At 41.4% G+C, this 26,689-nt stretch overlaps 1 protein-coding gene across 1 annotated transcript in view; it reads left to right on the forward strand.

Annotated features, from left to right (window-relative positions):
• ALK (ALK receptor tyrosine kinase) overlaps positions 1–26,689 on the forward strand; it is a 323,117-nt gene that overhangs the window by 250,245 nt on the left and 46,183 nt on the right. Inside the window, exons 7-11 of the mRNA XM_072857093.1 lie at positions 263–394; positions 1,895–1,995; positions 12,402–12,571; positions 23,115–23,209; positions 24,606–24,749. Of these exons, the coding sequence (XP_072713194.1) occupies positions 263–394; positions 1,895–1,995; positions 12,402–12,571; positions 23,115–23,209; positions 24,606–24,749 (642 nt within the window). The remainder of the gene's footprint in view (positions 1–262; positions 395–1,894; positions 1,996–12,401; positions 12,572–23,114; positions 23,210–24,605; positions 24,750–26,689) is intronic.

Consider the following 26,689-nt stretch of genomic DNA (forward strand, 5'->3'; position numbering starts at 1 on the left):
TGGGATGTGTCCTCACACTCGGATACGTCAAAGTGTGTGGGGAGTCACACAGTCTGGGGGTTGTTTCCCTTGCCACCACCCTCCCCATGGTCAGGCATGCGCACGACTCCACACAAAAGGACTGAGTAGCTGGGGGGGGGGGGTCTGCATGCCCTGAGCAACCTGGTCAGAATAGGCACTGCAGCTTCTCTGTGTGCCCAGGAGTCTCCTCCTCAGCTCACCTGGGTTCTTCTGTATGTGTGTGTGTCTTTCCCTCTTGCAGAAAATCTTCCCTCTGGCTTTTACTGTTCATTTGAAGAAGGAAACTGTGGCTGGATGCAGGGCTCTTCTGCGTCCCATCCTTCTCCATGGCGGATTGGAAGCCCGGAGCACAACCGTTTTCCTTCAATAGAAGGTGTGTGAGAATAAATAGTAAGTGCAGAGAAAGAACAGCGGAGAGCAAAAAAGATACACAAATGGTGGGGAGAGGGAATAAAACACAAGGCACGTTTTCCTATGTACTTATATATTCTTCCTCCAGTGAAACAAAAGCCATCTTTAAGTGCTTTGAGCAAAAGACTATCATGCTCACTTTCTGTCTTGAGGGTATAGACTGGTACTTCAGGTCTCCACAACTGACATCAGATACTAATCTTGACCCTTTCTAAACAACTTCACAGCAAGTATTCATCTGCATGATCCTCCTCTGTACTGGTCTGATTTTTTCTTTCCAATTTTCCTATTTACTTTCTCTGTTTCTCTGTTCTGCTTTTTTTCCCTTCTCATTTCCTAATTTGCCTTCTCTTTGCTCCATTGTCCCTTGAGTTCCACTTCTGTATATAATTACTCTATACTTGGTTCCTCTAGCTAAATCCCAGTAGTTCATTTCTAATCCTTCTTGTACAAACCATTGAAGATTTATACCTTGGGCATTGAACTGGTTGAGTTTTTGAACCATTGAACTGCTGGTTGAGTTCTGGCAAACAGGCTACCTGCCACGATAAGCTTTTTCCTAATGCAATAATGTAAATCATTGGAGGCATTTGTTGCTGAGGCACAGAGCATCTAAAGGGATACAATAATAACAGCAGTTAATGGTGTATAGTCCCAACATTGCTTTAGAAAGTTAGATCCAGAGTTAAACATGAAGAGTAAGATTCTTTACTTTTGTGTGAACTGGTATAGGCTACAGTGCATTTATGCCGTCTGATGGCTCAGCCCACAGTATTACAGACCACAAAGTGATGGAAGCATAGGTGAACATGAAGGCAAAGAGCCAGAAAGAGGGTACTGTGGGGAGCTGGCAATAAAGTGCTGCTGGTTCATGATTTGTCTATGCTGTAGAGGCAATTTCAATGAAAGCCCAAATAACCGGGCTCTAAGTAGTGGTACCCTGCTGAGCTGGAGGGCAGAGCTGAAATAGTGCAAATACACACCTTTTCATGCAGAGCTGCCAAGGAAAAACCCTGGTGTTACTACTGCCCTTGTTCCTCTTGTTACAACAAATGATTAAAGGAGCAAAGAGGCCTCCAGCTGCATTAATATTACTCTGGTGGTATTTTGCCATAGTTGTATTTTGTTTTGGGATTGGCCAAGGTAAATACTCTCTTCCAAGTTACTTTTCATTCATAAAAGATACATTTTGTTATTCAGCCTTGCAAGGAGGATGAATCTGAAGTCATGGAGGAACAGAAGATAGCAGTAGGGGGAAGGCAGACAGACAGACAGACTTCTTAAATGCATTTCCTGAGTATGTTGGGTGAAGCTGCATCCCTAATAAATTGAAAAAGCCTTATGCTCTGTGGCATTGTCCTGTAGTAGGAGCCAGCTAACACAGGTTCTGGGGAGGTTTTACAAACCCTGAAAACAGAAGGTGAGTGCTGCAGTTTGACCTTCTTCCTGTTCTTTTGTCCAGGTTGTGCACTCCTCCTTAACACCAGCAAAGCACCAGCAGTAGCAAATACTGTCATGTCCAGCACTGCATTTCCAGCTCCTTTGAGGAACTCCCCCTGTGAGGCAAGTCCTAATGTTCTCTTTTCTTTTGCAATTTACAGGGCTTTTTTTGTGTGTCTGACTCTGGTTTTCTAATATAGGCACTAGGTCAGTAGCACAGCAACCACTTTCTCTGGTGGCTTATCTGTAAAATATACTTATTTAATGCCCCTGTGTGCAGGGGAAAGATATGGTTAGCTGCTTGAAATGGCACAAAATGTGCTCTGAAAAGCTCGGCATATCTTGTCCTCATTGTATGGCCTCAGATGATGTATTACAATCTTCATAATCAGGCGTATATGCTGTAAGGGTAGGACAGCCAGCATTACATAAACACAAAGAGGAAGAAGCTTACTGCGTGAACAAACATTGTATTTGCAAGATCCAAGAAAGAATAGGCTTCAGGACTGCCCCTGAGCTGCTCAGAAAATACGGTGCATGCTTTCTCTAGCACAGCTGGGATTTGAGCTGGCAGGCCTTCATCATGCTGCACCTCAAACCTACAAATCCTCATGTAGGCCTTGTTCATAGGTGCACTGAAGTTAACAGCAGCAGAGATAAATTCATGTAGAATGGAACCAGGTTCTTATTCAAGCAGAAAAGCTGCTGACAGTCGTAAGACATCAACTTAAGCTAGTATATCAAGGCCTGCCAACCCTGCACAAACGGTTGTCATTTCTGAGTCAATTGTACTTAACCCTTAAACTGCAGATTACAGAAAGATGACCTGTCTGCATCTTTTTACTGTAGTCTATAGCCTCACAGATTGTATTATCACTGATAGGATTATTAATGACTTAGGACTTTGAGCCATGGCTAGTGACTTAGAGCATTTCACACCTTGAATGATCACCCTGAAATGTCACACAAGATCCTAGATCCTAGAGCAGAGGGATTTGGGAAAATTGATCCTAACAAAGCACAGTTTGGTGTTCGTTGGTTGAGCACTGAACAGACAAAAGAATCAGATTCTCCCTGTTCCACTGATCTTAAAATGCAGAAAGGACAAGAAGGGATGTGTTAGAAAGTTCTCTGGAATAAAAGTACATAGAAGATGGTGTTTCTTTGGCTTCAAGTTTGGTTTGGTTCAATTCTGTTGGATATCTCAGTTCATATAGCAAAGTGCATCTGTTTTTGCTCTCTTGATATATTCATGTCCTCCTCCTTTAGCAAATACATTCTACCTTGTTTTTCCTCCCTTCTGTGACAAAGGCATATGCAGGTTCTGAATATTTTAAGACCTTGTTCTGCCATGGACCAGCAAGAGCAAGTGTTTTTCATAATCCACCTGACACAGGAATCAGAGTGAATGATTTCCCAATATGTGTATATTTTTTTCTTGTGTATACAACAGTGCAAATAATTAAACTTGCCGTCGGGGGAGAAGCTGCCATGTATTTCATCTGCTCACATGCCATCCCACCTCCGTCACTCCCCTTGGCACTTAAAAGGCATCCGGACGCATCCAGCATTGCAGCTGTCGGTAATAAAGAGTGAAGGAGTTTGGCAAGGGTTTTGTCTCTTGCCTTTTCATATAGTGTAAAAGCTTCTCTTCTCAATGAGCCCCTGGTGGCTTCAAATTCTATTTTACTGGAACAATCTGTCTGTGAGCAGAATAATTTAATTCCACTTTTCAGCACAACACAAGAGGAGAAAGGAGATATTCCCCCCCTACACACTTATTCCTCCAGTAGGTGCCAACAAACTTCCTTATAGTGAAATTATAGTCAGGAAAGAGGTTGTGAAAATACGATAATGCTGCCCTGTATTTATTAGCCCTCAATCACTTGCTGATTGAACTGGCTCAAGTTCAGGCACTAAAAGATGAGTTTTCTTCTACCTGTCACTGCTGACAGCTCCACCTGGCATGTCACAACCAGGACAGGTTCTCTGGAAACTGAAATCTTACTGACAAAACTTGCTCATGATTCATGTGGCAAAGGGATCTCAGCAAGCGTGTGCGAATTAGACCCATTTATTCTTCCACAGTCAGAGCAAGCCATAAACCTGCCCTCCCTCTTATATTTGATCCAGCTCACATGCTCCTTTAGATATCTGCTTGCTCTCCTTGCGTGTTCACTTACATAGTGGCTAGTTCTGACAGCTGATTCCAGTACCCCAGAGAGATTTGGCTCAGATTCACATCCTGCACCAATATATATTAATGATGGAGGCTGTCCTTAAGCCTGTCATTTAACATGCTTCCTCCTCCTTGTATGCTGTGTCTACCCCAGCATCAACGTGCCTAGCTCAGCTGAACTCCCGGGGATAAGACTGAATGTGCTGCCCTGGCTACTCAGCTCGCTCACCTCTCCTGGGTGAGTGGGGCTTGCCCCTGTTCTGTGCACAGGACTTCTTCAAAGGCCATATGCTGCAAGCTGTGAGAGCAACAAGGAGGCCAGCAGACATCGCCAGTTTGCTGATCTTGACTACCCTCTCTTCTCTCCCTGCTACGTGGAAGCTCTGGGGCACTACTAGGCCCACTGCATACTGAAGCTACTACTTTTTCCCTTTATCCTTTAATTTGCTTTTATTTTATCCAGTCATGTTAGACTATTACACCCACCATAGCAAATGCTGACACCCTGCTTTTTAGCCTGAGGTGTACATAGGAATTAATTACTTCAGCCTCAGCGTGTGGAGCATTACCTGCTGCAGTAGTGTTTACCAGGCTGGAGGATTCTGGTTTTTGGCCAGAATGTCCATGGAACCAGGACTCAATGCTGATAAGGCAACAGTCAAGCAGTCCACAGTGGGTGCCAGCCACAAAGAGTTTGCTAATGCTTCAGGCTTGTTTTTTCTCTCTCAGCCTGGCTGTTTAATCTTCCACTGTGATATACTGGCAATGGAAATGACTGAACAGTCTGAGAAAACGACTGCTAACCCCCTGGAGACTTGTGGGGTGGCCTTCCTTGTTGAGGTTCTGGGCAGCTGTTTGCAGTAGTGGTGATGCTAGCACTTGGGGACTCCAGAGCCTGGATGATCTTTGGCATACGTATTGCTGCTAAGTGCAGGACAAGTGCGACCCTCCATCTTTGTGCTCTCCCCAGCCTGAGGTTGGTCGCCAGGAGCGTGCTGGGCTGCTTGCAGGCTGTGCTCCCCTAGCATTTCCCATGCCCTGTGGGAAGCTCCTCATTAACTCAGAAAGGGAAAAATCAGCCTGACCTACTCTGTACTGCCCCACATGCATCAAAAGATGAGAAGAGGGTAAAAATGCATGCAGGAAATACAGTAATAAACACAGCCTGTACTTTCCCACACATGTTTGGGATTGGCCCTAATGTGCCCTGCACTTTGTGTATACCTTTGTATTGCACTTTGCTCCTGTTTGTTTTGAGCAGCTTTATATTTTCATTTTCTTTGTTCTTCAGTGCTTTTGGCAGGTCAGAGTGGTTAGTTTGTGATGCTGCCCTTTGTTCTTGGTTCAGTTAGTTTTTCTCTTTCTTTTTGTTGTTTTATTAAATCTTGGCTGGAGTATCCTGGTTTCAAAGAATCTCTCTGTTGGCAGTCCAGACAGTCTTTATCTTTTTTGTGTTGCACATTCGGTAGAGTCCTTTGCCTATTGACCCCATTAACTGTGTGTTTAAAACCCAGTTTATGTGGTAGAGGGAAACTGTGGCATTTCTATGAAATCTTGGGGGAATGCAGGAAGTGGTATGCGTAGCCCATGAAGAGATGCTCCATTACCCTGAAGTAGCCAGAAAGGGGAGAGGCAACAAAAAGCTCAGGAAATGTTTCAGGAACCAGACTGAGTCACAGTAATCAAGAGTGAAAATCTTTTAACCCACATGTAAAAGTTCATTGGAAACAAAGCACATGTAATTGAGTATAGGAATGCACATAAAGTGCAAAGAATTAATCCAAACAGTGGCCTGATTTAAAGGCAGAATTTATAGAGTTTAAGCAATAAAGCACAGCATTATTCGCCCCTTCTCTTCACACTGTGATTCTCCTCCTCTGAGTGGGAATCAGTTGGCCTGCACAAGGCTGACAGAGCAAAGACGATCGTAGGGTAGTTAGACATGTTGTCATTTTGAAGAAGAAATCCATATGCATGTCATCAGTAGCTGTACTGCTGTCTGGGAATCTGTGAAACCACATTGCAATTAAAGTCCAAGGGAAGTGCTGTCATCTCAGGCACCGCCCATGGCAAAACTAAATTGCTTTGCCTCATTTGATAGCCCCTAGGTGTGCACAGTTTCCAGACTATAACGGCCATCTACTTTTCAGTACTTTGCAAAGATGTCAGAGAACTGACACAAGAACATTGCAGATGTCCAGGGAGCGCTCGCCTTCATGTGGAAGCTGGAGACCCAGTTCTGGCCCTCCACATCTGGACAATGAGGCAATCCCATCTCCCTCAGTCCCAGCGTTGTTGCTGTACAAGTGCAGAGTCACATATGTTGATTAGCTTTTCATTCCATTTTTTCAGAGATGCTCCCTGCCATCTGGATCCTCAGGCTTTGAAGGAAGCTAGAGTCTGTAGGTCAGGATTATGACTATTACTTCTGTTTGAAAGTCACTGCAGAAACGTGAACAGTCCGCAGACTGACTTTTAGAACGGCTGTGCTTTGCTCAGCACAAGGGAATCTGTGATAGACCTTAGTGCCATATCTGAGAAGTAAAAGCCATGCAAGCAGTTTTGGTGTAGGCTATAATAAAGAAGGAGAATAACAACAGAGGTGGTGTTGCCTGGATGGTGATGAAATTAGCCTGACATGTTATCGCATGCATCTCCACAAAAGAAGGTGACTCTTTGCAAAAGGGACTACACTGTGATTTGGAACCAGATTATTTAATTTTTCTGTTAGATCCTGGGTCAAACATTTTAAAGGTATAGTTGTGCTGAAAAAAAATGAAAATGGATTCCTGTGATAGTAAAAAAGCTTTGTGCTTTTGGCCATGTTTAAAATAATGAAAATCTTTTTCTGATGCTATTTTGACATTTCAACTAGCTATTTCTTGAAAGCCACCATTATGTTATGTAAGCCAGTACTAAACTGAGCCAGACTTCTTTTAAGCCTGAAATTACTTTTTGAATGTAAATACGCTCTCTCTAGAAAATAAATATAATATGTTGATGGAAAACAGTATAGTTGAAGTTTGCCCTCTCGTTCAGGTTTATAAAGATGTTTTCATCCTCTGTGGTTATTAATTCAGTTCTCTTTTCTATGCAAAAGTGTTGTATTTTTTTTTAAAGCATGTAAATCAATAATATAAATCATTCCTTGAGTGCATTCTGAGCCCCATGCTGACACCTGCAGAGTGTGACTCTCTTTCTCCTCTATTCCTTGAGCTTTAAATAACTTAGAAGGGTACATGGTAATAACATTGACTCAGAACATTTATGAGCATGAAAAATGCAACATAGATATGCCTCTAGCACAGCCTTTCATGTGCTTTATTTTGCAGAATGTTGTTAGCACCCTGTTTTTATTTTAAAGTGTTGTTTTTAAAATCCATACAGCTTATTCACTGTTACCTGTCTTTATCTTTTCTTGCTTCCTTTGCTACCTGGCTTCTGTGTCATTGGATTGGAGGATCTAGAATATCTGAAATTTTTTGAAGGCCTGGTCACTCCACAGTACTCTGGCAGCAAAACTATGAACTCTTTCTCTTTCTTTCTCTTTTGTTGTCATCTTTATTTTTATGTTTGTTTGTTTCCTGAAATGAAGGTGCTTTTATTCGGTTCTTGATTTTATAAAAGTAAACATAAGTAAGAAATAATGTGAGAATAAATAGCATAAGAATCTGTTCATATAAAATACAAGCTTCTCTTGCCTGCCTAGGTATTTTAAAGCTACATGATCAGATCAGTTAATTATCATTTTATCATTTACATAAGGTTTTTGCTTGCACATCTGAGTCCTAAGCAAGAGCAGAAATGTCAGCAGACTACAAGAGAGACTGATTGTGCACAGTTGTTGATCTGGCCAGAAAACAGGAGCAAGAGCTTTTGGCCATCTTTGTTATTCATAAGAGTCCAAGTCTAAGTTGCTGAGCAGTCCTAATAGATGTCTTTGCTTGTACTGTTGTGTCAACCATTTCTCATTTCTAATAGGAAAAACAATATTGCCAATGTGATAAACTTAATGCCTCAAACGTAGTTCATATTCATGTACAAAACTTACTGAGACTTGGCAAAGGTGTCTGCAGCTCTTGTCTAATTCTGTGTAAACTGCATTCCAACTTGCAGCTTCAGTTTCTATTCAACGATGAGGTGTTTTCCAAGCTTCTTTAATGCCTGACTTACATTTACTGGGTCAGTGCATTCACAGCTGAAAACAACTTCTGCTGTTTCGTGTCCAGCGAAGAAGGCCCAAAACAAGAGTTATGTTTTTCAGAAAAATAAATGTCTGTATTTCAAGAATCCACAGTCCCTGGTCAAGAAAATTTTGAGCAAATCTTTTGAGCAAGTATTATAGGTGGGGGGCAAGGATTGGAGGCATGAGAACTAAGTAATGTGCCATCTCACAAGATGTCAGCCTGTGGTGCAGAGTTGGGGTGTGGGTAGCAAGATAGCCATCAGTGGGATCCAACTACTGCAGTTCCTTGGGAGCAGGATGCCTGTAGGCTCTTCTCTGTCTTCTTAAAAATACCTTACTCCAAGCCTTGTTTGAAGTACATTCATCTTTTCCTCTTTCTTTGGTTACTTGTGCTAAAGATGGACAACTAGCTTTTTCTGCCAGGTAGGACCATAATGCTAATCATCAGGGGCATTGCCACTCAGGAAGGGAGAAAAAAAACCAGCAACTCTCCGGAGTGCCACTGAGGAACGTTTTATTTATGCTGCTGTGTGTGTCATTGGTCCTCAGTCAAACATCTGAGCACTGTTTCATACTGGAATGTTTCTAGCCATTAAAGCAGACTCACAGGTGTAAGCCAGCCCAAAGTTCACCCAGAAGGTTCTTGATATTTTATTTCTTTGCGCATAAGGAAGTGAAATTCAAGTCTCACTTCTTAGATGGTGTTGAAATTATGCAGCTTGTGCTAGAAAATCTACTCTCTTTGTTTTTCTTCACCTCTCTGTTAAACCGGCCAAGCCCTGTTGATATTGATAAGGATTACTTTTTTGTTCTTTCTTGGATGAATCGAGTCTCTTGTTTGTCAGTTCAGAAATGCCACAAACTCGGAGGCTAAGGGGATTCTCAGAAGGCATCTTTCCAGATGGTGTTTAAAGTACAGTGCATGTGGCCATCTGACCCAAGTTTTGCCTCAATGCGCTGTGTGTTTACCATGGGCTCTCTCTCCCTTTAATTTTCCCCAAATCAGTTTAGAGCGTTTCATTTACTGAGTCAGTGGGTTTGCATATGAACAGCTAATCACCAGCTATGGTGGGTTCTAAAGCCAGAAAGCAAGGTGCTGTTGAGCCAATGTCTACCTGCAGTGCTTAATTAATTCCTCAGTGATGTTTCTAGTTTCTGAATATTTTGCTGCTGGTTTAACACAGAGGGAGATGTTTGATATATAATGTTAGGGGTATGCCACCAACAGCCCAGATACAGATTTTTCCAAATGTGCCACTGCACTACTTGCAGGACGCATCGTGTATGTAGTACCATCTGCCATCATTGATGCCGTATTCTGTAGAATGAATGCCAGCCCCATTCGGAAGTCTTTACTGTGGCATCCAGCTCATCATCTGCTCTGGTTCACTTCAGCAGGTGTGAAAAGACCTGGACTGCCCTGCTGTGAAGCTTAGAAACCATGGAAATCACAGCCAAAAATGCCCATTTGGACACAGTGCCAGTTGATTCACTCAGAGCCAGTTCATTAGAGTCTGCATATTGCACTTTGCCAATGAGCTGATCTCCCACATCTAATGCCAACTACGTCTTTCCTTCAAACAGCTGACATGTGTGCAAAGGCATCCATTCCAATCCATCAATTGCTTCAGCTTTTGCTCTAGTGTTACGTTAATAGCTGTCAAAGGCTTGCTCTTTTCTCACTTCTGACTGTGTAGATGTTGCCTCTTACTGTCTGGCAGGTCTCCAGAAGAGACAGAGGTCTGAAAGCTCCTGCATAGTAGGAGCTTCAGGGCTTTACCTCTCAAATTTTGAACTGTCAAAATGGCACAGTGAAGTTGCTCCAACTTACCTGTATTAGAAATTTCACATAGTGCATTACAGTAGAGTTGACATTAGGGTCCTAAAAGTGCTTCACATATGGACTCTCAGTAAGAGGAGTTGCTTTCCCTGCTACAGGTTGAGTGCTTTAAATGTCCACTGGCATTCCAAAGGTATTTAAAAAAAAAAATAAAGTTTAGTCCTGATCAGTTTTCTAAAGGGAAATTACTTAAGTGGGTCTGAAAGATATTCTAATGATATCTAAGGGAGAGCAATCTTCACTGTAATTTCAGTAGTCTCACTTCATAGGCACTTGAAAGTATAAAATGCCCAACAGGTTATTTAATCTTGATTGTCACCTGACATTAAGACCATGTGTGCAATAAGAGTTGGGAGCAGCCATGCAGGTATCAAGTTTGAAGGCATCAGCCTCCTACACCATAAACCTTTGTCAGCAGCCTCTTCCACCAGTGTTGGTTCTGGTGAACTTGTGTGTGTGAACTCAGCCCTCCCCCAGCTTCCTCCCTGGCCATCACTTTGGCCAGTCCTGCTTTTTCTCTCTGGTGTCTACAAGGTGAAAATCCTCACAATTCATCCTATGATTTCCACTGTCTGATATTACGGAAACAGCTATGGGACTCCACAAGTCCTTTCCCAAATTTGGGGTGAGAGTGAGCTGGTAGTCAGACTTGAGCAGCGGCTTGTCCCCAGAAGTGCTGTGGTCTGGTAGGCCCCAGTGATGGTTTGCTGAACTACTGAAAACCTATGCATCAGTCTTGAACATCTGTGGTCAAATGAGGTAATGAAATGGATTCACAGACCCGTACCTGCATATCAGTTTGTACACCTTATCAATGCTTGTGTCATACATACTAGCAGTTCAACAGACCCAGGAGTGATTCCAGGCAAGTGCAGTGATTTTTGGACTGGAGAGGGAGAAGAACCACATCTAGATTTTTTGGTCTCTGTCATAGTTTTGCCATGTGGTCAAAGTCACTGCTGTTTTTGTAACTTTGGAGACAGGCAGGTGAACTGCACTGTTTACCTAAATTCAGTACTGATAATTAGTATAATGGGTACCCAGAATTTTGTTCCACCCACCCCAAAATTGTGAGCGTAAGCAAGGAATAATAGCAATACTTCTGTCCTTTCAGACCCCTAAATCTCACTTGTCTGCCAGGACAGACTTATACCATGAGATAGGAACAGCAAGCAAAATCTAACAGTTGTGTTTTATGCTGAGAAATGGATATGAAAGTTCTGTGCTACCAAAGCAAGAAAGTAAGTAATGTTATCAGGTATTCCTGTGTAAAATATAAATTTAATTCCTAGCATCCTGACTTAGGTGTTGGCTTTGAAGTGTTAAAAACAAGAGGGCTATTTTTTAACATGCATGGACGCTAGACACTGTGCTGAACACTTTCTTGTGTTCAAAAATCCATCGTTACTCTAGCTTTAATAAACTCATTCCTTCAGCATTCTCACCTCTACTGGTTATTGAGGTGAGACCGAGCTCCTGCATGTAATATATATGTGCATTTTACTTATGCTCTTTATCAACAAAGAGCTAGCTCTTCTTCTTCTTCCCAAGAAAATTAGAGGACTATGTTCATGTAATATGGATTCTGAGACTAGCCTGATGTAGAAGGCATTTTTTTTCTTTTCATACAATGAGGGAGAGAAAGTCATAAAATAAGAAAACTACATGAAATAATTTTACATACAGGGATAAATCCTTGGTAATGGACTCAATTATATTAAATGTAACAAAAATGTTAGAAAACCAGTTCCGTAAGGTATTTTAATTAATAAAAAACCTAATTATTACTGAACTTTAATTGGAAAGTCTGTAGAAACTTGGAAAGAGGTAAGGAAAAACTGATTTTTGAAAAGAGTATCTGGGGGATGAGGATGTGATTACTAGTGATGCCTGCTTATTGCAGCTATTCTCCCTGTGTTTTTGCTGCTGCCGAAATATAAAAGTTTATTGCTGAAAAAGTTGTTAGTCTTAACTTGAATCTCTTACATGGCATCTTAGGGGAGTGTGATCTTTGTACTGCAGATAATAGAGGTATTAGCTTATCCCTTTAAAATTACAGACACATATGTGAAAGTTAAAGCAGAGATGCTTTGGACTCAATTTACCGAAAAGAAAGGCCAGTAGTTCCAATATTAAATAGCATATGCTAAGTATTACAGGCTTCCACATCTGTGGAGTTTTGTAAAGGGATTACTTGAGCGTAAGGGAGAGAGAATCAACTTTTTGGTGATTAGAAAACAAAGAACTGAAAGAAAAGTTGGGACTTTTGTTAACTTTCGGGTAATGTTTGTGATGTTTAATCTCATATGTTCTCTTTCTTCTAGCTACGAATGTCATGGCTCATCCATGGTGTCCTGCTGGGAAATATATCCCTGGTGCTGGTCGAGAACAAGACAGGAAAGGAACAGAGCCGGACATTCTGGCATTCAGATAACAGTGAAGGTTTGGGAATATGGCAGTGGATGATCTTACCTCTCCCAGATATACTGGATAGGTATGAGTCTCCTCATCATTCTCCTTCATGATGTTCAGTCATTTCATCACTAGCTACCTGGCAATGAAAATGGCCAGCATTGCTCCTGGAAATGGTTTCCTCAGGGAGAGGAAGCGCTTTGTCCCTGGGAGGTATCTTCTGTTACAGGCGGGGAATGAGAATAACTGAGTAGTCAGAGCAAAGCACCCAATTTTAGAACTCCTAAGTGGTGGTCTTGGTTCACAAACTGGGTCACTGGGTAGTCTACAGCAAGGTGCTTAAACTTCCGTGTCTCCATTTCATTGACTGGAAATAATCATTCTCCTCACATACTGTTTCATGTAGCATGTTTGATCCTCTTACGTGGTTTCCTAGAGTGGGATGTGAGCTCCATAGTTGATTTTTTTTTTATGGGTATCAAAGTCCCCAGCGTTCAATGTGTCTAGATCTGAGGATGAAAGAGATGGGAAAAGAACCTGCTGAAAATCAGACAAGGATGCACCTGAACACCTTTGTGTTAGCTGTAGCAGGAGGCTCAGCTTAATAAAGGGCTGTCTCAGTTATGACTGTATTCTGGCTTTAAGCATAAAAGGTTTATCTGGTAGCATATGCTTAATCTGGTAGCATATGCTTATTTAAAGAGTGTTGTTTTAGCTGTTTCTTACAAGTCAGCTTTAAGGGAATACTCTGTTGTTCATTGTTTACTTTCTGTGTGTGCTCTGGCTTATGCTGTTTACAGAGAAGACACAGACATACTTCACCTCCTGCTGCCCTGGCCCTTAGGCTATAAGATGCATCTACAATCTGTGTCAAGAGCACTGGTGTCCTTTGTCTTTTTGGAAATCTGTGCCCTAGAAATAATGGATTTCATTAAGGGATAGTTTGCCTCATAAGAAGTTTGAACAAACATTGTATGAATATGTCTTTTATCTTGCTGGCTCTTGGGGATGCACGTAGGCTGCAAATACAACAAGGACACTGCCAACGCTTCGGTCCTGAATGTATAATTAATATGTGTGCGTCAAAGATTTAAAAAATATCAGCATTAGGCTTATTGTGCAGTCACTGCTGAAGCACCATTTGTAAAAATACCTGGTTGCTTCATTCCCTTCAGCTGTGTTTCCTTTGAAGAATGGTATATTTTGCCATTATTATTTATGTGATTTATTTTCTAATGTTGCCAGGGGAATGTTTTGTACTTGAATTATTCTGTACTCTTATACTATTGCTTTCCTTTAAATTCTCTCTGGTTGCAGAGTCAGGCAGAGAATACTTTGATCTTAGGAGCCAGGCTAGCAGTGGTTCATGTGGAATCACAGATCCAACTGATACACGGTGCTGACTATTATGTATGAGGTGCTGACACCCTTACTTCCCCATTACTTACAGAGAAAGACAGCTGGGTTCACTGAGGGAAGGGAGTTTGTTGGAGGTTAAGACATAAGCAAGGAAAACTTGTAAGTTTTGGTGTCTCTTGAAAAGTTTTGTCCTGATTTATTCAAATAAAGTGCACTATTGTAATGATTTTTTTTCTAAGAATGATTTACTTGAAACCAGTCCTTCCTGGGAAGGAAGAAATCTCCTGTGAGACTTGGAAATACTGCAGGCATCTTTCTCACCATCTTGAAACCTGTTTCTTCGGAAATCTGGGCTGATGTACAAATTAGGAAGGAATTCTATGGAAGTGTATAACGAAATGGTACTGGGAGACTGCAGTATATATACTTTGGAGATAAATGACAGTTTCATTGAACTGTAAGAAGTATTTAATTGATGTGAATGCAATGCTGGTGCTGCTGAAAGCTTGCTGTGTCTGTCTTTTTCTAATTGGTTCCTGTGTCAGTAGCTGTGAGGGTCTGCGTTAGAAGAAGCATGATACTGCAGATATTACTACAGAAGGAGCTGAAACTTTAAATCGCCTCACAGAAGTAAAGCTCTTGAATAAAGCACACCAGTGTACCAGTTCCACACAAAATTAAAGCACATTCCATTGTGACTGGGAAGCTGAATGGAGAGTGTTATTAATAACAAGATAATATGCTCTAAAACTGCTCAAAAGCACGCTTGTTCAAAAGCTACTTAGCCATAATTTCCATGTTTGGCTTATAGCACTTCAAAGATTCATTAGGAAGACTTCCAAGAAATTAGATCAGCTCTATCTTTAATAACAGACATTTCTTAAATGTTTGATATCCCTCAGGCTGTTGGGAGAAATTATATTTTGGCAGAAAATCACAGCTAGAACATTTCAGGTGATTTGGCAGGAACAGAAAGTAGGGAGGAGTATGACAAAGAAGCTAAATTGGGACTGAGGGATGTTAGATTTCTAGTGCTGCGTTAGCCTGGGGAATCCTGGACGCATGCTTGATTTCCGAGAGTACAATGAGGAAAGGTTTGTCTTCTTTCCTCCCATTTGACACTTAGGAAAGCATCCAGTTGAAATTTCACCCTGTGTGAGGTCTTACCTTTTCTGTGTGGACTTTAAAGAGGCTGAAGTCCTGGCTTTTTACATCTTCCCAAAGTTAGCTATCCTTCCTTGTTCTGGAAGGTGTTGGCAAAACAGTCTTGAGAGTCTGCTCATGTGGCGTGGAGGTTAATAGAGCTGTAACCCAATTCCAAATGCTCAGTATCTTCTGTGCATGGGGGAGGAAGGGCAAAGGGCCTGGTGAAGGATATGCCATCAAAGCAGCTGCAATTACAGAAGCCAGTTGTGGGCAAGAGCTCCTTGAACTGTTGGATGAACAGATTGTGCTTACCAAAGGCAAAACGCAAAGTCCCCAGAGGTGCTTTTTTAACTTTAACAGAGGTGTATTTTAACTTGCCACTTAAATACACTCAACATGAACTAACAATCCTTGCTATACTTCATTTGCCCCCATGGAGCCACCTACCCCTCCCTGAAGAACACGTTATCTGCAAATCACATAATCTGCATAGATCAGTGAAAGCTAGAAAATTGGTCATTTTTACGTACTGGAATTTACCCATTAATGCAGTGCTAAAGTATTTGGGTTGAGAGTAGTGTAGAGAACTGTATTATTGTAAAATTGTTTTATTTGATGGAAAGTTACTCTTTGCTTTCCAGCGATAAGTGATGAGTCTGTTGAGAATTGTTCTTTTTTAACTTCATAGAAATGCAAGTAGGAAACAGAGTCTTGAAAGCTCCATTGTAGTTGGTAGTTTGGGCTTGCTTTTTTCATACATTTGCTTTTAATTAGTAAGTAAATGTGAGTTTAAATTTTCATAATGATACAGTCACGGGAATGGGACAGCAAGAGCAAACAGAAGCCTGAAGTCATTGAAGATGAGTGATTTATGTAGCTAATATTTAGATATTCTGTTAGTTTAACAGTATGGTTAAGGTATGTCACATAGATAAAATACAAGCACATGTAACAGAGTGATTTTCTGGAGTTTGCTGTAGGCTGATGCTTCTTATCACCAACCTGCCTAGCAACTGTTTTGCTAGGCAGTGGAAAAGGTGGAAAAGGATTAGCTCTAATAGGCTGAAGCCTGGCTGGAAAAAGAATGCTTTAAGAAACAAATTCTGATTCTCTTGAGTTAGGCTCCCTTGGTGAAACTGAGGCCAGCCATGTGGAGTGACGTGTAGACTAAATGTTCTCTGGGTCCATCTACCACCTGGCTGGAGTTGCCTGGAAGTGGACTCCACCATGAGCCAGACCAGACCAGACCAGCTCTGGTCTTTTAAGGCCTATATTCTCTACTAAACCTGTCCTTTTCTTTAAAGATTTCACTGTAACTTCTGTGAGAGGAACATTTTTACAAATGGCAAGTATTAACAGCAACCTGTCCAACCTCAGTACAGTCTTCTGATAGAAGAAGACTGTATACAAATATAAAAGGAATGTAAATGTGTCTACTGGTTAGAAAGGTTTCCTTGGCTTCCTTCCTTCCTTAAGTTTATGTTTTTGGCATTACAAAGTCTAAATTTGTAGCCAGTCTTAAGTAGCAGTGGCCAGACGGTGGAAGAAGGAGTGAGAGGAGGAGTTTACTTGAGGTCCCTAGAAACTAAATTTTTAGTCATAAGTAGCAGCACCATTTGCCTTGTCACTGATAGCAAGACTAGGCTCTGTGTTCTTTTAACAGGGCAGCACATTCAGAAAGTAAAAAACATTTTCTTTTGGTCCTATTGTGCTCAGAGAGCTTCAAAATTATTTTCTTGCTGATGACCTTCTCCTGAACACAGACTGAGGAATTTTACTATGCTGGAAGAGAAAGATGTGACTTACCTGGAAGGCGAGGTATGGATGTGCCCTTCCTGAGGAAGAAAGCAAAAAAGTCTACAAACTTAAGTTACCCCAGAAGGTGATATTCTGTTGCAACAAGTCAAAATTCATGTCCAGATGATTATACTTTCTTTCTTTAAACTGGCTTCTTTGCCTATTCCAATCTTGCTGGCTTGCTGGATTTTTATGAACTACACTTGGTGCTCATCAGTTTTTCGTCTGCCTGTCAAAGTGGGATTCCCTTTCAGTCCTCGGGAGTGAAACCCTTTGTTCTGTCTGGCTCCTTCAGCAGCTCTGATCTCAATGGCAGCCAAAGCAGCTGGGGAACCTCTCACTCATTGCTGCAGTAAAAAGAGCAGTAAAAAGAAGTTGTCTCATAGTCGTACTATGCTGTATTTCTACCAGCTGTGGCTAAGCACTCTTCTTGTCTAATAATTTCTTCTTGCATTGTTCTGTCTCTTCCCTCACACTGCTTTCAGATTTTCTTTCTAATAAGTTTCTGGGCATCAGGTTTCCCATCAAGGAAGAAAAAGAAAAGGAAAGTTCTTGGCAACGTTTTGTACCCAGAGACCTGTTTGTCTCCTATTATTCCTGAACTTTCTTCCCATTCTGCTATGAAGAAACATGGACCCTTCATACAAGCTAGACATAAGTCTCCCTACACGTTACCACATATATATTCATTGGTCACATCTACACCAAGATCTCTTTATTCTTTCTTCTTATATCCATCCAACAAGCCTAGCCTCTGTTGCTCCGATGTGGTCCCGCATTACTTTGTTAAAAACAGAGTGAGACTTTAATGCCGTATCACTGCTTTTCTGCTCTGTAGCATTAACTATGTCTGCTACTGTCCTCCTTTTGAAATAGAGTTATTCTGCTGATGGCTGTTCTGTTCATCTGAAAAAGGGGGTTTTGGTGACAGTGTGTGCAGAGTACCTGTGACAGATTTTGTACGTGTATATATTCAGCATGGTTGCCTTTAATAACACCTTTGAATCTCAACCTTTATTACTGGCTATTAAGTAACTTCCTGCATGGCAATTCTGTCACTGTAACTGAATTTGGTTAACATGATTATATTTCTCCAAATAATCTCACTCCACCTAAGTATGCCTTTTGTCCCAAATAGTAAGTATTCCTTTGTGAAGTGAGCTAACAATGCATCATTTGTAACAGAGAAGTTAATGGGAACCTGAATGTAATAAGGGTTAGTGACCTGAAACTTCTCCGTTCCATAAGTACCTCGGTCTCAAGCAGGTTCAGCCATAATTATTTTAGCTAGGTAGAGAGAGAAATCAGTTCCATCAGAGGCAAAACATTACAAGTTATGAAATGGGATCTGTACGTACAGGCATGCTGTGATCATGTCACTGCACGGGGGATTGAGTACAGAAGAGATTAACATTCAATCTTGGTTAATAATCCCTATCTTTATGATAAAAAGAAAAAAAATAATTATTATGAGCCTTTCTAAAATAATGGCATGAAGACAGCTGCCTGAGTCTGGCTAATGGAAACCTGAACTGTCTGTATGAGCCAGGGACAATATTTAGGTGGAATTCAGAGTTGTTACTGAAGGGAGGGAGCTGCAGAATTTGCACGAAATCAGCTTTCTGAGGTCTTCAATTCAAGGAGAATGTTTTTTCTTTCCCTCCAAACAGAAGAGGATATAATACACCCAAAAGCTAACATTTCTGTGCAATGAAGACCTAAAGATAGGTGATGTAAGCAAAACAGTTTGTTCTCATGGAGGCTATATCAACATAACTATAGATGTATTTTCATATTTTTAGCTCTATATTTCCCTCTGTAAATAAGCCCCAGATATTTTTGGAGGAATCAGTCTTCTGTTAGGATCAAGAAAAAAATAAGTAAGCAAAAAGAACCAACTGAACAGAAAATCCAGGATGATGTGATGAAGCTCAAATACTGACCACACTGAAATAAAACCCAAGATTCAAAGATCCTGAGAAATGGGGAAGATTACAGCCCAGAAGCTTTGATGTTATCCTGTTTCTGTCAGATTTAACTAAGTTGGAATATGCTTGGTCCTACCTTTCAAGGAACTGTTCCTCTGGATTCAGATTTCAAAGGTTGGGCCAAAGAAACAAACCAAGAAAAGCCTATTTGTTATGCCTTTGGTGCCATTTCTTGTCTGTGACTCTGTAATATTTGATCAGTAGTCACCCTTGAGTGGTTTTTGAATTTATGTAAAACTTGTATCCTTCAGACAGCCGAGCTGATGTTCCCCAAAGGGGAGATTTGAATTAGGTTTTTTTGGTCCACCTGGTACAGCATTTCCCATCTGCCTCAAATAGACTTTAAAAAAAAAAAAAGGCCTTTGTATGAGTTGCATTCGCAGCTCAGCTGACACTAAACTCTGCAGGATGTAACTTGTACTTCCCAGTTGTCATACATCTAAGGAAGTTTTTTCAAGCTGTGCTCCTGGGGTCAAGTAGGACAGAAGAAGAGACAGATAAGAAGTAATTTGCACTAGTCCTCAAGTAACAATTTTTCTAATATCCAAGCTATTAAAGCCTTTCGTAGCAGCCATATTTTCATTCCTATGACAAAATCTAGCTTACAAACATGGACTTACCTGATGAGGATTTGGATTCCATGTGAGGAAGTTGCCAGGATTTATTAAGCAACAAAGTCGCAACAAGCTTGCCAGCACTAATTTTGCTGCTCCTGTGTAATTGCCTTCAGGAATACTCTTTCATGGCCATCCACCACAGCATCTGTGGTTGCAGTGAGTGTGTCTACACAGTGCTGTGCACCAGTATCTGTGCTGTATAGGTGCCAGTTGAAGTACTGGATGTGCAGTCAGCATGCCCTACTTTGATCTCTGCAAAAATACCAGTGAGACGTTGTCACCTCCAGCGTTATACTGAGTCACTGCAATAACATACGCTTCTGGTGTTTCAGTATCAGCTTTCACCAAAGTCAAAGGGAGTTGTTTCATTGACTTCAGGGATCAAACAGAAAGGAAAAAAAGAGGAGGGGGCAAGGGAACGAGATTGTCTGTGGGGTTTTTTCCATCTCACTGATGTGTGACGTTTCCATCTTCAGTTGTGATTAAATTTCCCTTAATTAGCCCATTAAGCTAAAACCACCAAAGCTAATGATTGAAATGTTGGTTAACTGATGATCTTGTTTCAATGGAATTTGAAAGACATCATATTTCTAAATTAATAGTGGCATTAAACTGGAGAAGAGAAAAAGATGAACTATTTGTTGCAGAAATGCTGGTCTCAAGAGAAGATTTGTACTGAAACTGCATTCATGTTAGAAAAAAAATCAGATGGATAGACAACCAGAGCAGCACTGATGGTCCTAACAGTGTTTGACATTCACATGATTTTTCTATTTTGGAGGTATTTCTGCCATTTTTTTCATCCCTGGTGAACTTCAGGAAACTTCTCAAGTGTTCTGGTCCCAGTGCTCCTGCAGGTGAAATCAGCAAGGCTGTCTCTTAACTTGAATGAACTGTAAATAGAAGTAAAATACAACCTATTGCGTTCTTATATGGGCACATTAGATGGCACTCCCTTCAATCAAGAAATACTCGTTTGTATCATGCCTTTCTGTTCTTAGGGGCTGAACATTTGATAATTCTCATAAGAACAGCCCTTCATTGTCTGAAGAGGCATGACATGAACAGTGCATCAAAGGATAACACCTTGGAGCATGAAGCTCAGGTTCTGCCAAGGGAAATTGCCTAAAGTTATTTCCAGAAGTATTTAGTTGCCAGGTACAAAGAAGGTGTGTAGTAGTCTTTGCAGAAGTATCTGTCTCTTCTTCTATGCAACCTGAGCTAAAGTCTGCAGAAGTTGAGGGAAAAGCTGACATGGAGGACCATGTCTAAGAACTGCTTATTTGTCTTTGTAATTCATTTCCCAGCCTCACTTTAGCAGCTTACAAACATCAAAATGTCCACATCTCCAAGCGGCATTTAGTGTGCACCCCCAGGAAACAGGCCGAAGATCAAATGCATCTGAGACTCAGTTCCAGTGGTCCCTTCAATGTAGCGCCAAGGTTCACTGTGTGCAGGGCATTGATTTTCAGACACAGCCAACTGAAAGACATGTAGCTGAATCCGTTTCCACCTTACCTCTTCCTGGAGGTTTCAGCAGCACACAACAGGGGAGAGAAGCTTCTGCTGAGCTATGGCCTGTAGTTTACAGCCCAAGGTAGGTCCTGGCTCTCCATAACATACCAGACTGTGACCTGTGGTTGTTCAGGACCTGTTTCACATATGGCTCAGTCACCTCTGCTGCTGGCACAGTATCTTACAGGAAAAAGTAGGTCAGAGCCCACTTTGTCTGTCCAAAACCTTTTGTTTAAGACTCACATGGCATGTCTCAAACTGCACAGCTTATGTTTATGCTAGAGCCTGTAATTTCATTTGAAGTGTTGTGGGATGTCAGCTGTGGAGCAAACAGGAGGAGGAGGCAGAGGGAGGACAGCTGATGTACTTGAAAGCCAATTTAACATCCAAGGATTTTATGTTCCTTCCAATTCTCCTCCTAGACATACCCACAATGGGTTTCAGGTATACCAACTAAGAACTGTGAGGCTTCTGGTAACGTCAGACTGCAGTTGCACTTTGTGTGCATTGGGAAGGCAAAAAATACACTTTTGTGATTTTCAGATTTGTTTGGATGGAGCTGCTACCTTTCGAGCTGATAAAGATGGATCATTTAGCAAGGAAATGTATGTCTTGCTGTTTGGAGTTTCCTTTGATGCTAGGGATACTCTTCCTTCACCATATCCACTGTTCTTTGTGTCAATCACCTGCTCTTTCATAGCAGCTGCTCATGTCTTTAGAACATAAAAAGTCCGTTTTAGAAAAGTCTCTCCATATGTCCAATGCATATCTCCAAGGAGCGAGAAATTTCAGTATTGAAGCATCATTGTTTTACTTTACCAGAAATAAAGGAGGAGGAACATAGTAACTGTATCAACTCTTTTCTGTAGTGAACGGACTGTGTCCTGTTCTAAACCCTTTGCACCTTTCAGGGACTGCCAAGATCTTTTTCTGTTTGAAGTTTTTGCTTTGATTGGGTCAGCTTTTCTGATTGTGTCCCCATCTGTAGCTTAGCAAGAACACCAGTTGCAGAAGACGATGACACTTCAATCTAGATATCCTCAAAAGGCACATATATCCCTGGGTTCTGTTTTAGCTTATGCCAAACCTCACTGTCATCGCTGGTGGTGAAAGCTGCACTGTATTTGAGGACAACATGGAAGTTGGTTATGTTTTTGATACAACATAGATACAATAGAGAATGAGGTTTAAATAATATTTTGTATTCTCTTGCAATTTGTTCTATGGCATATGATAGTTTCATGTTTTTGTAGTCTTGATGCAACCTCTCAGCATTGTATCTCGCTTCTGGGCTGTGGTCTGCTGCTTTTAGGAATTGTTCTCCTTCCTAAGCAGACTGTTATGATTTTATGTGGCAGATATGCATCGGGAGAACATGAACTTGCTAAGCTAAGAGAAAACCTAAATCCACGAGTGTGCTAAATTAATGCGTGGTCAATATACTACCAGATTTGAAGTATTTGATTGTGGGTTGGTTTTGCTCTTCCTGTTGACCTGTAGTATCACTGAGGGTGAATTTACAGTGATCTTTCTTCTGGTAATGTAGGAGTGGCAGAACTTCCTGGCAAAAGCCAGCTGAGAGTGTGGAAGTGATTTAAGGCAAACTTGCTCAGCTTCTACAAGGAGATAATGAGTTCTGCTCTTCCTATGGACTACCCGGTGTCAGTTCCTCTCTTTTGTGACTGCCAGGACTGTTAGATATCCTTTGCCTCCTAGAGGGTGGATCAACACCAAATACTTTCTAAATTGGTTTCAGCCTTTGATTGCCAGTTCCTTTTAGAAACTCCAAATGACTTCAGGAGCCCCAGCCTGCTTATTTTTCTTAACACTTCAGGGTGTAAATCACTTGTGAGAATAAAATCACTTAGGTGTCTGATTTTTTTTGTGCCAGAAGCCAGCAGACTTAATTTTCTGTCCTGACACACACACACACACACATATACTTGCACCTGCTTCAGGTTGTATGCCACTGGAGGGAAGAGGGGCTGTATGCTTTTTTCTTGTCTACCTATATTCATGTACAGCTCCTGTCCTCAGATCATCTTTTCTTATTAGGCATGAGGATACTTTCTCTGTCAATTTAATATTTTTATATGTGAAAATAAAAGCTTTCTTCCCCCATTCTAAAACTGCTTTAATTGTGAAAAGCTCTGAGTTTCATGTCTTTAACAGAATTTAATCCCTGTTCTTCCAATCTGTGCAGGTTTTGGTTTCAGATCATCGCTTCATGGGAAGAAGGATCTGATGCCATTATTGCTTTTGACAATGTCTCCCTTAGTCTGGACTGTTATTTAACAAGTAAGTTTTCCTTTTATCTGCAAGTGACTTGTCTTTTATTTCCCATGTAATTGAAATTTGGAAAGGGGTTGAAACTGTGCGGAAGGGATTGGGTGTTGTTATCTTCAAAAGACCCTTGAAATGTAAAGGTATGTTTCAGAAATAACTGTGCTTAGATGGAGGAGACCATTCAGATGCATACTTTATTAGTGGAGCCAACCAGTGAATGAGTTCCAAGTTTGGCAGTAAATGGGTAGTAAGACATATGGTGTGGGAGAGTCAGCTTCCAGCTGAGACAGTAGCATCACCTATCCACCCAAGCTGATGCAGAAGCTAGTCTGTGATATCGAGTTCCACATGACCTGGTTTGCTGTGTGACAGTTATCAAAATGAATGACAGTTGGACTCTGGCTAGGGAAAGACAGGCATCCTGTGATTGACACTAACTTTGCAATAACATTGGGCACAATACTCCAGTTAAATTAGAACAAGGTTATTTTATTTGGACTGACATGCATTTAAGTCTGAATCAGAAACTAGGATCTTCACTCGCTCCTACTCTTGGGAAAAATTTGGATTGTGATCCAGAATTTGTGATTGACTGGCCTCTAGAATATGCCCAGTCTATACCACTGCTGCCAGATTTCACCCCCTTTTTTAGATTTTTATTGAACATTTGTGTCTGGCTCATCTTTCACAATTTCATGCATAGCAAATTGCTTAATTTGTAAATGTGTTCAATGATCTGTCACTCTATACCTCACACCAACAACTTACTTGAGGATTGAAGGATTGCTGCTCTGAACACATGAAACTTCTACCTTGAGTTGAGCAGCAGAACTTGTGTGTTCTTTCATCTCTAGGCTTGAAGCTCTGTAGCCCTGTTCAGATTGAAAACCTCTAAGCCACTTCGTCATCCATCACGTCCAACAGCAGTCAGAATGTTTCATCTGCTTTGTGTTATGTTGATTTGCACTGGCTGGGGCTGTGAGTCTTTCCATTTATACAGTGATACCCCTTGGTTTCTGTGCATAAGTACAATGTACCTCAGGTTCCAGTATTCTAAAGAGATCTTAAAATTAGGCTGTAATTTAAAAAGATTGCACATACTTTTACTGGCTAAAAGAGAAACTTTCTAACAGTTGCTAAAGATTGTATTCTGTATTTCTGCTTTGTGTCTTCATTCACTTGCTGTTTTGCCCACCACTCATTCCTGTTTATTTTTCTTGTATCACAGTTCCCATAACAGTAATGGAAAGTAAATCTGCCCTTTCCTTTAATAATGTTATATCCTGTGACTGCAGGCTCTTATTCTCAGCAGAGAAGGGTCCAGCCCTTAATTTAGCTTCAGTTTTGGATTACATACTGACTCAGCCACCCTCAGTGATACACCAATCTGTGACTTCTTGTTTTCTAGTCAGTGGAGAGAGGACACCTCGAGGTACCACTCCAGACTCAAGCAATTTGCTCACCAGTAGAGGTGGCCAGAAGAAGTTTGGATGGGAACAAAAGCTTCTGGGAAATCTCCAACTCAACACTGCCCCCATTTCTGGTCCAGCAGGTAATTGTCTGGTCTGAGAAGCATTTTCAGACAGCAGAGATTTCCAACTAGTTAGATGTTCAGTTAGATGGGCTAAATGCAATATGATTCCTTTTTTTTTTTTTTTTTTACCAAACCCTTTGTTCAGGGCTTTCCCCAAGTCCCTTACAAGCAAAACAAAACAAAACAAGCTCTAGAAAGCAATTACCTTTAGCTGTTAACTTAACTTGGATTTTGATTGCAAGCTGGTGAAAGAAAGAACCAGAGGGAGCCTCTTCTTGAAGTAAAAGGTGCTTTTAAGCTGTAAGACAGGTTTGTTTGGTGTCCTGGTCATTTAAAATTAGGCAGGAATCAAAGCAAAATGTCCAAATTGACCGAGTCCAGCACGTGGTAACCTGAACACCCATCTCTAGTTAATATAGGCTTGGTTTGAAATAACATAGCTTCGGTCTTTCAGTAATATTTTCATTGCCCATTTGAAAGAGTACAGCATTGGACTTCGTTTTAAAAACATGATTTTTAGTTAGTTAGAAATGTCAATCTTGTATAGTCAATGTTATTTCATTCTCCCCTGTCCCCCCAGCTCCCCTTTCCAACTTAAATGTAGCGGCATGGGCCAAATAGATGCAAGATTTCCATTCCCTCCCCCTCACATCACTGTCTCCCAAATGTTTGTCTCTTCCCTCTCCCAGGCTTGCCCACACATTCACAATATCTGTTTTGGGCTCTAATGTGCATTTCTATTTCAGTCTGCTTCCTTCCCTCCTCTTTGCCAGCTTCTCTTCCTGATTTGACTCAGGTGGCCACAACCTCCAGCCTGCCTGGGGGAGCAGGGCTGACCATAGAAAAGAGGAGAGACGAGACATACAGGAGAGACGAGCACTTGCTATAACTGCCACCCTCAGCACTGTGTGCAGCTGTTTCTCCTCAGTTAGGGCTAGCTAGTTACCTGCCAATTTGAAATACCACCCTTCTTAAGGTAGAGAACAGGGGCGTGATTGGTATATGCCTCCTTTACTTTGTCAGTAAGCCCAGGGATTTGTTCCTGCTGCCTCCTTCTCTCCCACTCCTCCATCTTAGAAAGACTTCTTTGAGTCTGTTCTAGTCTAGGTTATGTTTCACTTTGCTACCTGCAGTGTACAGTTGAAATACATGAACTAGTGGTGTTAGCTCTGATACCAACAGCAGTCTGGTCGGTGTGGTCAAAAGCTCCACACAAGTCTTCAAAGCCTGCCTGAAAAGCTGGATGTATTAGCCCACTCCGTGCTGCTGCAGCAGGGCAGCTGCTGGTACCTGAACTCTCTTGTGAAGCGAGCTTTGGCAGTGGAGGCTGATGATGCAGTCTGCAGTGTAGGTCAAGAGTTGCCATCAAGTGGAGTTTATTGATATTTTATGTACTGAGCATCATACAGCAAGAAAAGTGCAGGCGCACTGACAGGAGTCTCAGGAGAATGAGACAGAGGGAGTGAGCCCATAGGAGAGGATGCTGGGCTGGGTGGACCAGTGCTTTAGCTATAAAGGTTGTGTCTAGCTTTGTTACAGATATCGTGTGTGAGCTTGGGCTGATCACAAAGGTGTAATTTCCCTTTGGAAAGGGAAAGAGTAAGGGTAAGGACACTTACATCCTCTTTGCAGATCCTTTGAAGTGTTCCCTTCAATATCTGTATCTCTGTTTCCTGCCTGTAAGTGGAGCCACCTTTTACTTTTAAGTGCTTTCAGCATTGCTCTTAGGTCAGTGATCTTGTGGTAGGATCTGTACACAGGTGTAGATTATGGACTTCTGGCTGACTTTCCTTAGCAATGTCAATGCTTAGGTGGTGATGTAGTTCCTTAAGGCAGCTGTACATTTCCTTCCAGGGTACCTACTGTTTTAGTAACACAAAAGCCATTAGATACTGGGTTCAGACTGAAGAGTGGCCTGAAGTTTGGATGCAAAGTTAATGTAAAGTGCGTTGTGTGGG

Source organism: Ciconia boyciana, chromosome 3, assembly GCF_034638445.1.
Source record: "Ciconia boyciana chromosome 3, ASM3463844v1, whole genome shotgun sequence".
Classification (NCBI taxonomy): Eukaryota; Metazoa; Chordata; class Aves; order Ciconiiformes; family Ciconiidae; genus Ciconia; species Ciconia boyciana.